The 16,251-nt window shown below is 32.2% G+C and overlaps 1 protein-coding gene across 3 annotated transcripts in view; it reads left to right on the top strand.

Annotated features, from left to right (window-relative positions):
• C1H8orf34 (chromosome 1 C8orf34 homolog) overlaps positions 1-16,251 on the top strand; it is a 435,849-nt gene that overhangs the window by 272,872 nt on the left and 146,726 nt on the right. For all 3 annotated transcript variants that reach the window (XM_051970072.1, XM_051970073.1, XM_051970071.1), the window contains exon 9: positions 14,958-15,043. In XM_051970072.1, coding sequence (XP_051826032.1) covers positions 14,958-15,043 — 86 coding nt within the window. The remainder of the gene's footprint in view (positions 1-14,957; positions 15,044-16,251) is intronic.

Raw genomic sequence — 16,251 nt, 5'->3', positions numbered from 1 at the left:
GATGGTCTTAGGTAGTAAGGAACTTGGAATATATTAGAGGAAAGAGAAACAAAGAACCAATCATGACTTAGCAGGGAGAACTGATCTATTTCTCTAGCAACAGTCTAGTTGTAAGGTGCCTGGAGAAAGAGGATTGAAGGAGGGAAGCCTTAGCTCTTGCTTTGCTTTGCTAATTCTATAGGGATGATGCCAGCAAAAAAAAGTGACACAGAGAAAGGGATGAAAAAGGCAGTATGAAGCTTCTAAGGAAAAAAACATGGGGAGAAGTGAAAATTCCATATTTGGAAACAATCTGTCTGGAACTAAATCTAAGCATTAAGGGTTTTGGGGAACGAAATTATGTTCCAATAGTTTTCAAAGAGTTATTGCTGTGAAAAGTCACAATCTAATGACTCCAAATCTTTTCAGCACTTTCAAATGGAAAAGAGAGAGTATGTGTGGGGTGGATAACTTGGGCGGAGGGGGGGGGGAGGGAGAGGAGAAAGAAGCAACACATGTTCAATTTAAAAAAAAATCATGGGTATTTGTGAAGGATTCTCCAATTCAAATCCCAGACATAATTACAAGAATTGCAAATTGCTCAGATCGCTTTTGTCTTAAGCCAGCATGTCTGGCTAAGAAGGCCTGTGAGCTTGCATTAAATATGAGTGCTAGATAAAAAGACGCAAACATAACCAGCAGTGCTCTGCTAACCTTTCATGGCTATTTTGTGGTTCATAGAATGTTTTTAAAAGTGACTCTTTAAGAGGAAGATCTTACATGAATGCTAAGTATCCTCCCCAATACCCATAGGAGGTTGAGTATGCTTTTCTCTTGCTGAGTGACCCTTTCATTCTTCCTTCTTCATTTCATTTGCTCCACTTCCCCTTTCTTCCACCATCTGGACAGAGTCCCAAGTGACCAATGACAATTTGTTTATTTTTAAATGTAGAATGAATTCATGAAAAAGTTGAATGGAGTGTGTAGTTTTGTAAGACCCAATATGTGCCACTGTGTGACTCAGGTTCCTACATCCCCACTCAAGCCACAGCTTGAAAATAAATACTAATACAAAACATGAACACATACTTTAAAATTATCCAAATCAACATTCAAAAGAGACAGTCATATTTAGGACATCTGAGGAAAGAGATTGTAGAAGGAATTTTCTTCATATTAAATTTTTAAGAAAAATGGGAAATGTTAGAGAAATACATTTACTTTACTTTTACTTTATATTTTGTTAGTTATGTAACCTTTGGTCACTTATCCTATCTGCCTCAGTTTGTTCAACTATAAAAATGGGCGTTTACAATAGGTGACAACTTGGATTGGCTAACAATTATTGAGATAATGAATATTATAATGAGAAGTGGCATTATTCTGATGAGAAGATAAGGAACCTGACTGTGATCACTCAGTCTTGGACCAAAAACAAAAACAAAAACAAAAAAAAACTTAGTTCTGTCCAGACTATTCTCTTCTAACACAATCTAGACAAAAGAGAGAATCCACTTCCATTCAAACCTATCTGATTATAGCCAAATGGGCCAGAATTCATCTGGACTAAAATCTCTTTACTTTTTAACCAGATCTAAATGTTATCTGATGGGTAAGTCTCACCCAAGATTTCATCTCATTATCAGCCCTGCACTTCAAAGACTGATGAATAACCCAGAGGTGATGATTTCTGAATGAGGAAAAAGAAAGAGGAAAAACCTTAGTCCTAATCCAATAATTGATTATTAATATTTGAAAGAAATGATCATTTCTTTCAATATTTATCTTTGAACAGTATAACAAAAGAATTTTCAAGCATTACTAGTTACCTTCATCAGTCTGACAACATCATCTCAACAACATGGTACCCAAAACTGGACACAATACTTGTTGCTTCAGTACAGATTAGACTAACTGGTATCTAAGGTGTTTAATTACTCTGAAATTCTGTTACTTGAAATAGTTGTGTTATCATGTCCCTTGTTCTGGACATTACCATAATTTCTACCAGTAAATCCCACAAGAGGGGGTCTTTGATGTGATAAAGAAAGTTATTCTTTAAATTAGGAAGATGAGCATTCAATCCTACTGCTGAAACATGATGGCTGGGTAATCCTGGGCAAATCCTTTAAGAATATAAACTCTATAATTCCATTAGGAAAAGTTTCTTCACTGGGAATCTTTCTACAATATATAAAAATTCAGTAGACTTTTTTTTTTTTGTAAAGAGGGAACTCAAAAATGTATTTGAGGACTATATCTGTTATTTATAGAGAGTTCTTGGTGAAGAAATTTCTTTACTAATGCATTTCGGCATTTTCTCTGCAGTTTATAGTTTTTGAGATTTGCCTGAGGCACTGAGAAATTCTGTGACTTGTCAAGGGTCGCCCTGCAAGTACATATCAGCTGTAAGTCTTGAGTTTTGGTCTTCTTGCCTTTGACTGGCTCTTTATATCCTATCCAAGAAAGATATAGAAACCATTAAGATTTTCAATAAGTATTCAATTTATTTTTGAGTAGCTTTTTATAAATTGTAATACTGTATTCATTTTTGTTGCAAGGATTTTAAAAAAGTGTCTTACACAGGGTAGGTACTTGGTAAGTATCAAATTTTGCAATTTTTCTTGCCTTTAGCTAGTTCTATATATATATATATATATATATACATATATATATATATATATATTTACACACACACATGACCTCTATAAGCTATTGCTAAAATTTCAAATTCTCAATGGAACTGCTGTAAAATTAGAATTAGACTGCTTCTCAAGGATGTATTTACTGAATGTATATTCATACAGATGTACTATCTAATATGAAATGAGAAGAAACTTTTTTTGCATAATTACACCTTTTATGTATATTTCTTTTAAATTATTGCAGTCCACAAAAATGTCAACTATCATTGTCATCATTTTCATGAATGAAACAGCTTCTTCAAGAAAGATATAGAAATCATTAAGATTCCCCATAAGTATTCAATTTATCTTTGGTTAGCTTCGTATAGGTTGGAATACCATCTTCATCTTTGTTGCAAATGTTTAAGAAAGTGTCTTACATACAATAGGTACTTTATATATATAAAGTTCAGAATATAGCAGAAAAATCGGGTTTAATAGATATTGTTGCTAATAGAAATTTATTGTAAAATTTTGATGATTGAGCTCAGTCTAAGTTCCTTTCCTTATTTTTTTTCTATATAAGATAAGGTAGCTTATCTGAGGAATAAAAACAAAATATGAAGGGAATATGCTTGTCTAAAATACTGTATTCTTAAAGTGCTTGCTTAATTAATATGCTGAGAATTCTGAATTTCAGAGATGTACTGTAAAATTTCAAAACAATTTCAGTTAATTCCAATGAACTATTATAGTAATTAAACTCCCATTTGGACTCAGATCAACAAATGATATGCATTCATCATTTATTAGTGAAAATTTAGAAACTGGAGGGAATTTATCTTATCCTTATGCATATATAACATATGCAATCTGGATCATTATAATGCAATTTGTTAGCTATATCAATATGACATATTTATTTTAAGGAAATACCATATTTTAAGTCATCCTTTTTTTCTGTAAAAAGTGGAGCACAAACATCATAATTCTTTTTGTCCTTTCTGAAATTTCCTATCAGTTAAAAGTCATATATGACAGATAGCTCTCAGTGGCCAAAGCTTTAGAACCAGTGCTATTAATTTGTTTCATAGTTTGTCCCCTTTGGCAGTCTGGTAATGTCTATGGATCTCTTCTTAGAATAATGGTCTTAAATGTACAAAATAGAATGCAAAGCATTATAAAATAAGCCAATTATATAAAAATACAGTTATCAGAATGTTAAAAAAAAAAAAAAGGCAGTTGAAAATCCAGGGAATGAACCTCTGCACCTTGTTTTAGTATAAATCAGCTTCAGCTTCAGAGGGAAAGTGTGTGTGTGTGTGTGTGTGTGTGTGTGTGTATTTCATACTGCCATGTATTTTATTCCTGTAAGTCTATTTTCTCTTATTATATGTGAAAACCTTTTGCCATTTTAAAAATTCTGTAACTTCAGTTGAAGAAGGGAAAAAAAAAAACATAACCCATACAGTGCCATGTGTAATCAATCCAAAATTCAAAATCTGCCACTAAAAGAAAATATTTTAAAACAATAGAATATGCAATAATAGCTGCTCTTACCCAAAGTGTCATAAACAAACACAAACTAAAACAATTACACAGCCAAGACCTTCTGCAGGAAACTGGAGTTCAGATTCTGCCTAAATACACTGTGGGGCAAAGAATTTTTAGAATCAAAGATAAGATTGTAGAAATGAAATCTTGCCTCATAAGGAATAGCTAAAGCATCTTCAGAGGTCATTAAACAAATGTAAGATTAACTTACACAGGAGGGAGAGTACCAAAATTTAAATTTAGATAATTAATATTTAACAAAATGCTATTCATGTTGCCCCAAAAGTTATTTAAAATCAATTGTTCATTTTAGACTTCTTTTCTATTTTCTAAAAGAATCATCCTAAAGGTTTCATGCTTAATTGATCTTACTAATGATAATGAAACAACTTTATATTTAAATTGTCATTCCTCAGAATCTTTATGATCCATCCTGAAAAGAATGTGCTATCTTGCTCATCATAATCTTTCAAGGAACCTCATATAGCTGACCTTTCTTAAACAAAGCTCATTTTCCAGATGATCAGATTTCTTATCAGTGAATTTCAATATATATAGTGAGAGATAATCGGCAGAACTCTTTACAATTGGTTACTCCTGCTATCATATATTAAGCATCTTTGTGTCTTTAATATAAAACTCTATTAGGGATAATGCAAACTTAGAGACTTGTAGACTATTTCTAAAATTCTGAAGTCTCTATAGAACTACTGTAAAATTAGAATGACATTGCTTCTCAGTGATGTATTTACTGAATATATATTCATAGAGATGTGCTATCGAAAATGAAATGAGAAGAAACATTTTTTGCATGATTACACTTTTTTATGTACAGTCCTTCTAAATCATTGCAACCCACATAAATGTCAGCTATCATTATCATCATTTATCATCATTATTTTAACTCTTGTAACCTAAAGAGCATGTTAAAATTAGAAGGAAAAAGAAGGGATGGTTGAGAGAAGACAGGGTTAACCTTTACTATAGGTAGATGATAAGTCTAGCTCTCTTGATAATATTGTTGTGAAACTCTGAAAGTTTCATCATTTGAGAAAAATCAGCATAATGTGTAATTTAAACACACCATGTTTGGTATGCTTATTTGGTGACGTGGGTTGACATATAGGCTTTGACCCTTCAGAACAAGTTATTTAACCCCTTAGTCTTAATTTCCTCTTCTGTATAATGTAATAAACTCCACCTCTGCTTTCTACAGAACAGTAAAGTGGAGACGCAAACTGTGATTTAAGAAATATAGGTCAATTACTATGTTAAATGCTATATGACTCTATATAAATTATTTACCTCTCTCAGCTCACATTTGTTTCAAAAGGTAAGGGTCAAATAAGACAAGTTTTATGAAGTATTTTGCTTATTTTATAGTGTTTTTTTTTTGTTAGATGCTATTTGTATCAATTGAATTCAACAGCCATTTATTAAATATTTGTTATAGGACAGCTATTATGTTATGTGTAGAGATACAAAACAAAAATGAAATATGCTTACATTTTATGTTGTGAAAGGGGGGTATGATATATACTCAAGAAAATAAATATTAAATAATTTTATGAGGAGAGAATACTAGCTACATATAAGAAAAGCTTGCACGTAATATATGGCAAATAAGATATTTACTTTAAAGGAAATACTAGAATACTAGAATAAAATAGATGAAAGTAAGTAGAAAATCAATTCCAAATATGGGTCCAAACCTGTACAATGGCATGGAGAGATAAAATGGAATATTATGTCCAGATTGTAGCCACTAAACCAGTTTGACAAATACAGAGTTTATGAAGTATATCAATGTGAAATGAGTAGAAGGGAAGTTGGGAGCCAAATTGAAGGATTTGAATGGAGGACTAAGGATTTTGTATTTCATCCTAAAGCAGTGCTTCTTAACCTTTTTTTTCTGTGTGCCATAGACTTTTTAACAATTTGTCGAAGTCTATAGACCCCTTTTCAACATTGTAATTACAAATGCATACAATAAAATACATAGTATTACAAAGTAAATGAATTATTTTGGAACATGCCCATATATGTCATACATATATAAATATAAATCATGAACTCAGATGGGTGAAAAATATATATAAATATAAACTTTCCCCCATCCATCCAAGTTTATGATTCCATTGAAATCTGTTCACAGTGTCATAATTCATGGACTATGAATCTTTGTGCTAACAGCAATAAGTAACTATTAAGGATTTTTAAATCAAGTGCATGATGTGGTCAGATATATATTTTAGAAATATCATTTTGGTAATTCTACAGAAGATCATTTGAAGGATGAAGAGATTGGAAGCTTGCAGAACAATTAGGAGTCTTACAATAGTCTATATAGAAAGTGATGGAAGCCTAAAATAAGTAGGGGCTAAGTGAATGAGAAAAGGATAATGTATGCAAAATATATTTTTGAGATTGGTTCAGAAACATTTGGCAACTGACTATATCTGAAGTGAGGGAGAGAAAAAGAATGATGGATCACTTATATTGCAAACTATGAGGATGATAATGTCTTTAACTGAAATGGGGGAAATTGGAAGAATGATGGATTTGGAGAAAAATTAGTTCCATGATTGAGAGGGCTAAAAAACAGGCAGATAGAGTTGACTAGTGTATACTTGGGAATGTGACTGGAATTATATAGATGTGAGAGCCATTTACAATGAAATGCTAACTTAACCTAGTATAGAGAGAGAAGAGAAGATAAATCAGGACAGAACCGTGGGAATTGGGTTCCAGAAAAATGAAACTAGCAAAGGAAACTAATAAGAAATAGGTTAGAAGAGAACCAACATTGTGAGTTCTGTTTTCTCCAGAAAGCCAAACTAGAAGTAACAGACAAAAGTTGCAAAGACACAAATTCAGCTAAAAGTAGGGGGAAATTAAGGAAACAAACAAACTCACTAACACCTTAAAATGTCCAAAAATACAATAAGCTGCTTTGGAAGTCATGGTTCTCTTCCTATTAAAGGAAAATTTTTAAGTAAAAGTAAAAAAAAAAAAAAGTAAAAGCTGAATGGCTAGTTGTAAGATTTCTTTTTTACTATCCCCAAAGTATTTGTGAATCCTCTTCAGATTTGTGAATTCGAACCCAGATCTTCTAACTTGTAGTCTGATACTCCTCCCTATCACCATCCTGTTTTTCAAAAGCATAGAGCCTAACTATTTACTCACTATTTATCTCTGTAAGGTATGTCCAGAAATCTATAGTTAAGTGAAAGAATAGAGTGAAATTGAGGAAATGGACAATTTTAGATTACAGTTAATGTCTTGCATCTTTATAACAAAGTTCTTAAACTGTAGGTTCTTAAATATGTAGGTTAAACCTCATATGGGGTTGCATAACTGAATATAGAAGTCATGAAAAATTTTACAATAATAAAAGATTTCTGATCCCAAGGACCAAAAATTAATACAAAATCAAATGCATAATAATTCCTAGGTATTTCTAGCAGAGTTTATCTTGGAACTTCACTGAAAAATTGGTTCTGAACACACAATATGTGCATTTTGCACTGCACATGCATAAATGCTGCCAAAAACATCTCTGTTCAGATTACAGAAAGAGTTGTATAAAAATTTATCTGGCAAAAAAGGGGTCATGAGTGGAAAAAGTTTAAGAAGACCTGTTCTATAACACATGACTTTCTTAATTCAGAAGCCTTTTTTTTCTTTTGCATGTTAAAAACTTGCTCATAAAGTCACTTGCCCTTTCACTCCCTCCTCCCCCCCATTTTTTTTTCCTTAGCTGTTCTTTCCAATTAAGGAATGTGATGGCCACATTTATAAGTTTTTAAACCCTTTCAGGCTTAAAGCTAGAGGTATGGCTCTGAGACTACTAACTTTAGCAAGCTGGAGTCATGTGTGCCTAATTGAGAACTGTCTTTGTTTTTATTGTCAAATAAAACACTACATTAAAGAAACAATCCTTCAGGACCCCCCAAGAGACTTATATTCAGATTGGCACTTAAAGGACTCTTAATTACCACAATAAAAATAGCAATGTTTAAAAGAAAACTTTGTCAGGGTAATAACTCAGTCATTGCATAGATTTGGTGTCAAATGACTAATTCTGCCTAAAGTGTTAATAAGAAGGCTTCTGACTTCTGTCTACATGTGACAAATCAGAATCAGGATCCAACACAGGTCCTCCAGGCCCCAAGCCACAGTTCTTAAAGATAATAGATACAGAGCTGGAAAGAGGAGTGTGCTGGAGCTAAATGATCCCTTACCTCTCAGGGGGAAAAAATCTAATTAGTTGCTAATTCTTATTCTTTCCTCTATAACTTTTTTTTTCTCACAGTCCCCCTTTTCTTTAATCACATAATTATCAGAATTTTTCAGGCCATGAACTTTATATGCCAGAACTAGTGCAATAGCCTTGGTCTTCCTGACTCAATGTGCCCCCTTTCTATAATACATCTCCCTTAGCAAATTAGTAGAGCAAAGGATAGTCTGCCTCTCAGATCTATGGATAAGGGAGGGATTTATGGTCAAAGAAGAACTGAAGAATATTATGAAATGCAAAATGGATAATTTTGATTACATTCAATTAAAAGATTTTGCCCAAACAAAATCAATGCAGCCAAGATTCTTTTGACTTTGAGTTTAGTCCTCAATTCACTGTACTATGATAGGGCTTGGGGAAACCATAGCAATACTTGTTCAATACATGTATCCAGCTGACTCTGACATAAAGTGAATATTCAGGCAAGTCTTGAAAGATGGAGTAAATAACTTAGAAAGGACATCCCAAGATCTGTAAAATTGATGTCATAAAAAGTTGAGAGTTGTTCCAGTTTTTTTTTTCTTTTTTTCTTAAGGTTGGGGGAGAAGCAGTAGATATTGGCCAACTTCAGAACTATGAGCTATATGTCCTTTACAGGTATTGTCCTTGCTTAGTCAAAGACTTTTACTTAGACATTTACTCTCCTGAGGGATGATTCTGACAGAAATCTTTTTGGTTTAGCAGATTTTCCTACATTTTTCTTAAGAGCCATAATATTCAAGCAGTTTGCATTTGCTCTTTCTCTCATGGCTGCAACAGATTGCAGAGATTGGACTATTCTCAGGGTGACTGTTTATTAACCTCATAATCTGCTCAAGCTATTTGAATGAATGGCTACATCTACCTGTACTTAGAGACCTCAAAGTGTGGTAATGGTAATTCCCTATTGACAGCTAATACCACTTCCTCTATCTTATTTTGTGATGAAATTTTTATGTTATGATTGAGGAAAAACAGAAGAGACCTAAACAAAGCCAATAGGTTTTCCATATGTGTTTTACTTAGATTACGTTTGTGAAAAATTTCAAGCCCTTGCCAGAAAAGTAATTAACCGATGATAAGAGACCACCTACAAGCAGCTACATTTCTGCAATCATGTATACACAAGTCAGCTATGAATTTGATGTGTCTCTAATACTTTGGGAGACCATATCTCTCTTTCAGAAGATAGGAAGTTAAGAGAAAATTTTTAACAGGAAAGAACTTGTTTTTATATTTCCCCCCTAGAATTAATCATTATATTTTAGAAGTTAATGTTAAGAAGTTTTTTTTTTTTTGAGAGTACGAGAGATTTCCACGTTGTAGATAAGAATGTTCTTCTGTGTGATGGAAGGTATTACTCCACATACTCTACCTAAGTTTCAGGGAAAATAATTGTTACTTTTAATTTGATGATTTTTTTTAATTCCTGTTTGACACACAGTCAGGCACCCAGTTTATAGAAATGTCTGCCAAAAAAAAAAAAAAAAAAACTTCAAATGACTATATTGAATTTAGGTCAAGTATATGTTTGGACAATTAAGTCAAGTATATGTTTCAGACTACATATTTGTAAAACTTTCCACAGAAATATATGATAAAGTGAAATGGAGTAAAAAAAATACTAGTTTCAAATACAGGACCTGGCATATACTGACCAGATGATTCTGGGACCCTTTCTTTTTAAAAAAAAAATATTTATTGATAAATTTTCAAAAAAAATTAAACTTAAATACAAAAATGCACATATATACACTATATATGCATATAAATATACATATATACATACAGAAATATTGATAAGCATACACTTATATAAACAGGCACACATAAACATATATGTAAGACCATATTCTACTTTGTCATCTATTTCCCTGAAGATAGATTGTATCTACCTTCATAAGTCTAAGTCTTTCCATGTTTTTCTAAATTAAACATCTCATCATTTCCTATACCTGTACTTTTTCAACTCAATCACACTCTGAGAGGTTATCTATAAATGTTTTTCCCCAATTTTCTGCATTCCTTATATTCTTGACTTATATGGGTTTTATTTATTCAAGAAATTCTAATTTAAAATAATTGAAAATTATCCATTTTACAATTCAACAATGCTCTTACCTTATTTTAGGAATTTACTTCCTTTACATCCCCCCTCCCCAATTTCTTTGAAGTTCCTGACATTTTGTTCTTCCCACTAAATTTTGCTATTATTTTTTCTCAGTAAGATAATTTTTAGTAATTCAATTGGTTAATCATCAATTTTTAATTGTTAATAATAGCAACAACTTATACAGTTGTTGCTGGACTTAACTATCATAATATAAATGTGGAAGGAATGTGAGAAATAAGTGTACTTTATACATCAGAGGGACAAACATTCCTTTCATAGGCCTAAGAGATATTTTCCTACTTGGGAGCTTTGAGCTATGTTGACTTGCTACTCACTTTTCATTTGATCTTAATTCCACAAAGCTCGAGTGAGAGAATAATGCATAACGAGGAAATCACTAGAGTAGCTTGATGATACAGTACATAGAATTCAGGGCATTAGAGTAAGAAAACATCAGCTTTCTGAGTTCAAATCTGACTTCAGAAACTTACTAATGTAAAATGAGCTTTAAATTATCTGTAAAATAAGCTGGGAAAGGAAATGGCAAACTCCTCCATTAACCTTGCCAAGAAAACTTCAGATAGAGTTACAAAGAGTCAGACATAACTGAAAACTGACTGGACAAAAAGAAACTATTACATTGGCTAAAATAAAGTTAATTGTCATGACAATAGGCAGCTAATTAAATCCTTTGAAAGGGGAAAATAGCATGGAGTATTAAATACAGGACTAAATATAATTATAATACTAAATTTAATTATAACAAAAATATAACATATTTATAATATAAATATAATTATAATGTAATAGTACTAAATATAATTATTTGTGTTAAATAGGCAAAGGATTTTGCAATCTTAAAAATATTTCAGTTAGTGTTATTATTTTTAGTGTTATTGTGAGTCATCCCCAATTTCAGGTAGCTCTGTTCACTAGTTGAGATCTCTAGTCTAACAATTCCAGACAGTAAAAGATTCTTTCTAGATAGGAAATATGAACCAAAATGATAAGGAGGTCAGAGAAAGGATAAATTACTTCCATTTGGTCTAGTCAGATAACATTTAACAGAAAGGGGGATTTCATCAGGACTTTTAAAGTTTTAAATAGGCTGAAAGAAGCAAGGAGGGAATTCAAGTAAGAGAAATTTCCTATGTGGGCAGGAAAGCACAAAGCAACCTTGGCAGATGTCTTTGTAGTACTATTAGAGGATTCATGTAGCATAAGAACAATAAATGGCATTTCGATAGAGCTTTTTCAGGTTTCACAGTGCTCAATTTAAAATTTCTCATTTGTTTTTCACATCAACCTTGAGACATAGACTAAGTAGCATAAATGTTATTCCCATTTTAAATATGAAGGAATTTTAGTGAGGTTGAGAAGCTTAGCTAAAGTCACACTGCTACTTATTATCGGGTTCAAGGCTTGAACCAAGGCTTTCTAATGTCCAAAGCAGGGGATTTTCCCTGATGTTGTAGTTGAGAGTGATTGTCTGGAAAGGAATGATAGAAGTTAAGGCTGGGAAAAAAAACATGTCCAGATTATGGAGAACTTTGAATGTCAACAAAAAGAGCTTTAAATTTCAGCTGGGAAACAATGGTCTTCTAATGAAGATTATTAGTCATTTGAATAATTTTAAAGTTAGAAATAAAATATTTATAGTATAAAAACATCATTCTAGAGTCTTATGTATATGTGTGTGTGTGCGTGTGTGCGTATACATATATATGTATACGCACACACGCACACACACACACAACTTCAATGGCTTTCCATTACCTAGGGTAATAGAGTAAGTTCAAACCCATTCTTTTTGTGTGTCATGGACCCTGTGCAATTCTGTTAAAATTTGAATGATATTTTTAAATACAGAGAAAAATAAGATTAAATAGGAAACCATTTTATGGTCAAGGCAATTTTAACAGTCAAGTAATTAAGAACTTTTCCATATTTCTCTATGTCTATCTAGGGAAGAGAATATTCTGCCCAATCCACAAGTTTTCTGATAATTCTAATACTCATATTTTATTCTAGAGAAGAAAGATAAATCAGACTGTTAACAATAGATGACAGTAACCTCTATTTCCCTTTTACCATTTTTTTCCTCTTTACTCATCAAAAAACTGAATTTTGGCTTTGTTTACCAAGTTAACTTTTTACTGGGAAGAGCATGTACTAACTGACCTGTGCCTTTAGTCTACCTGGCAGTTACATTTCTCATTGGCAATAATATCAACATATTATTGACAGTTTAGTTTATTAACAGTCTCTTGATTAGAGAGCCTAGTTAGTGTGGAACAATCTTCCAGAATCTGATCACATACATCCAGATCTTGAGAGAGTTGATAAAAATCAAATTCCTTAAGTCTGGTTAGTACCAGATCCAAGATGCATGCTGATCCCCATTAAAAGAATATTCCATGAAATACAGTTGGATAGCTAATCTCTTTGGATGATCATCATTAGTAATCTAAACCTATCTATATCTAATAGCTCATATTAAAATAATAACTTTATTATGAACCAGGAATGCTTTACTATAATTACATCCTTTGGCCTATTTAACATTTTATAGTTATTGATACAAATAGAGATAAAGTGACTTGCCCAGAGTCACACAGCTAGTAAATGTCTAAGATCGGATTTGAACTTAGTTCTTTCTGACTCCAGGCTCAGTACTTTATTCACTGTGCTTTCACTTAGCTGCCCATCTGTCTTAAAATTATTTGCAAAACTTCTGCATCAACAAAATTATACTTAACAATGCTTATAAAAGCTCCTGGATAGAATTGTGTTGGAGATATAATTAAATTACACATACATATGTGTAATTGAATATATTGGAGATATATATATATATATATATTTGTATATGTATATATATATATATACTTCACAACTAAAAAAGTACCCGCTACATGTCAAGTCAAAAACTTGTTGGATTTGGCGAGGTAGGAAAATGAATTAAAGAAGAAGATGAGACATTAGAAAAAGATTTTTTTGGGAGTGGGTAAACTTAAAAGAAAGCAACTTGATATTTGGAGGTTATCCAACATTTGTAATAACTTACAATTCTCTTCCAATAAAAAACAGTATTAAGTGTTCTCTGCAAATGAATGTCTGATTTATAGAAGGTCTTTTACTTGTCAGTATTTTTCTGTGATCTAATATTTGAGACTTAGATTAAATTGACACATCTAAGTAATAGATTTTCATTTTGGGTAACATCTCCATTTTGAAGTCAATGGTAGCCTTGATAGGAATACTTAAGAAATTTGTTCACTTCTGTTAAATTCTTTTCATACCACTGGCTAAACACTCATGTGAATATATGTGATAAATATGTGTGAGGAATTAATCTTTATTTTAGTGGGAAAGAACAATGTCTATAACTTGGAAAACTAATGTGTAGAAAGCTCTAGTACATTTGAATAATTACCATAATGTGGAATTATTATTGTAAAGCATATTTTCATTATTATCTTGTTTGCTGCTGAAGTTTGATTCATTATTCAAATAAGAATTACCAAGTTGAGGTACACTTGTTATAGAAGTACATATACTTGAAAATGGTTTAGGGAACAACTTGGATTTATCTAGTTTTTGATTTTCAGAAAACTGTTGCTCTCTTAAATGCAAGTCAAAACAAAAGTAAAAAAAAAATTATAAACAATCTTTGTTAAGCCTCATCCTTTTTCATCCTGGTGGTTTATTGAGGAATTTTTTGGACACCTTTTGGATGTGTATTGAGTCTGTTAGCAAAAGCAAACTCAGTTTAAAAAGGGAGATTGTGGGAGAAATCCACTGACTTGCTTGCTTACTATTGATAGAAATTGGCATATCTGTTGAGAAACACTCTATTCAAAATTGGATATAATATCTTAAATTTGTTTTGCTGGAAGGATTCTCATTCTGCCCTTAATTGGTAATATTCAACATCTTTGCATGGAATTACAAAGTCAAATCTAGAGTTTAAAAAAAGTGTACAAAGGCCCAGGTCTTAACAAATTCTACAAAGATGGTAGAAGTGCATTCATAGGATTTATTTCCATAGGAAAGAGTTTATTCATATATGTTTTAACAAGTAGAGAATAGTTGAAAGTGCAAAGGATTTAGTCAGATCTGAGTTCCACTTTTGATTCCATCACTTACTAACTCTGTGACATGGAAAAATCAATTAACATTTTTGAACCTCAGTTTTCTTTACTATCAAATGGGAATAATACTAGGACCATATAAATTAGACAATTGATAAAAAAAAAAAATCATTTGAGATCTATGTAAAAGTCCTTTTAGAGTGTGAGTAATGATGATATGAAGATGCCTAATTTGAAGCATCTCATCTAAGTATTTAAAGTTATATCTTTATCTTTTTTTTGCCATGTTTTCATAATGGTTTTTCATCATTTAGGTTGCAAGGTGACAATCTGGCAGAAGGGACAGAAGAAGTTTCACAGTTACTTCATTCACCTGAGGAAGCAGTCTCAGACTCTGTAGGTGAGTTTCAAAGTGAGAATGCATATTTATTAAAATTATTAGTTTTATTCAAGATAAGGGAGAAAGTGTTCTCTCTTGAAATGGACTTTTCTACCTTTGCTCAGTTTATCAACTTGGATCACCAATCTCTCCTCCTCATTAATCATGAAACTACCAATGGTTTGAGCTTTGAGGAGGGATAGAGAAAAAGAACAGAAAAGTGAGAAAAACTACCTCAAGCTGGATTCTGCGAGAGCATTCTGGAAGTATTATAATATATGTAAAGTAAACAAAAGGGTAGCATACTTCCTAGATAGAGTGTCAGTACTGAAATCACAAAGAACAGGGTTTAAATTTCATCTCTGACACTTTGGATATATGGAACTATAAGCAAGTTGCAACCTTTCTGAGTCTGAGTTTCTTGATCTTTTAAAGGGGGTGATAATACCTGTAGCACTTACATTAAAGGATTCCCAGAAGGCTTAAATGAACTTACATATGTATAGAGCTTTGAAAACTTTGAGGCACTTTGCTTCAAGAGTATTGTTATTGTTTCTTGCTATTATGTGTTAGGCATCAAATAAATAGGAACACATCAGCTTCAAGCCAGGTCCATCTGACATGAATGTAGTGGTATAGATAATACACCACTTAGTGTTATATTGAACATAGTGTTTGCAAAGCTATTGCCAATTTAAGGAATCAAGTGGGTTTTCCTGCTTCTGACACTTTTCTCTTTGTTGCTTACTTACCTCTTATTTGTGTACTTCTGTAAGATCTTTGTATTACTGAAAAGATAACATTAAGGCTATTAAAAGTAAACATTTTTAAATTGGCAACTAAGATTCATGATCATTTTGGGGAAGTTATTGTTGCAATCTCAATCCTGGATACTTTTACAATTATACTAAGTTTGTCAGCTATGTTTTCATAGCCTAGTGCAAACTTCCTCCCTCATAAGTTCTACTTTGATGCTTTGTTAAGGGTTAGAGGTACCCTGTGCCCTCCAAGATTGGACCAACAGGATACAATTCTACCAAGACCTGCCCAGTTAGACAGGCTTGATGATGGATTGTGTATTTGTTATGTAAGGAAGACTCTGCAGCAGATATTTTTTGGCGACAGCAATTCTTGGAAGACTATTTGCCATAAAGTGGTAGACCTATGATGTGGGTTGGTGGAAAGTGTACTTGTGCCCATGAAATCACAGATTTTTGAAAGATTGAATT

This window comes from Antechinus flavipes, chromosome 1 (genome assembly GCF_016432865.1).
Source record: "Antechinus flavipes isolate AdamAnt ecotype Samford, QLD, Australia chromosome 1, AdamAnt_v2, whole genome shotgun sequence".
NCBI classification, from domain to species: Eukaryota; Metazoa; Chordata; class Mammalia; order Dasyuromorphia; family Dasyuridae; genus Antechinus; species Antechinus flavipes.
This window is presented reverse-complemented; position numbering and strand designations above follow the sequence as displayed.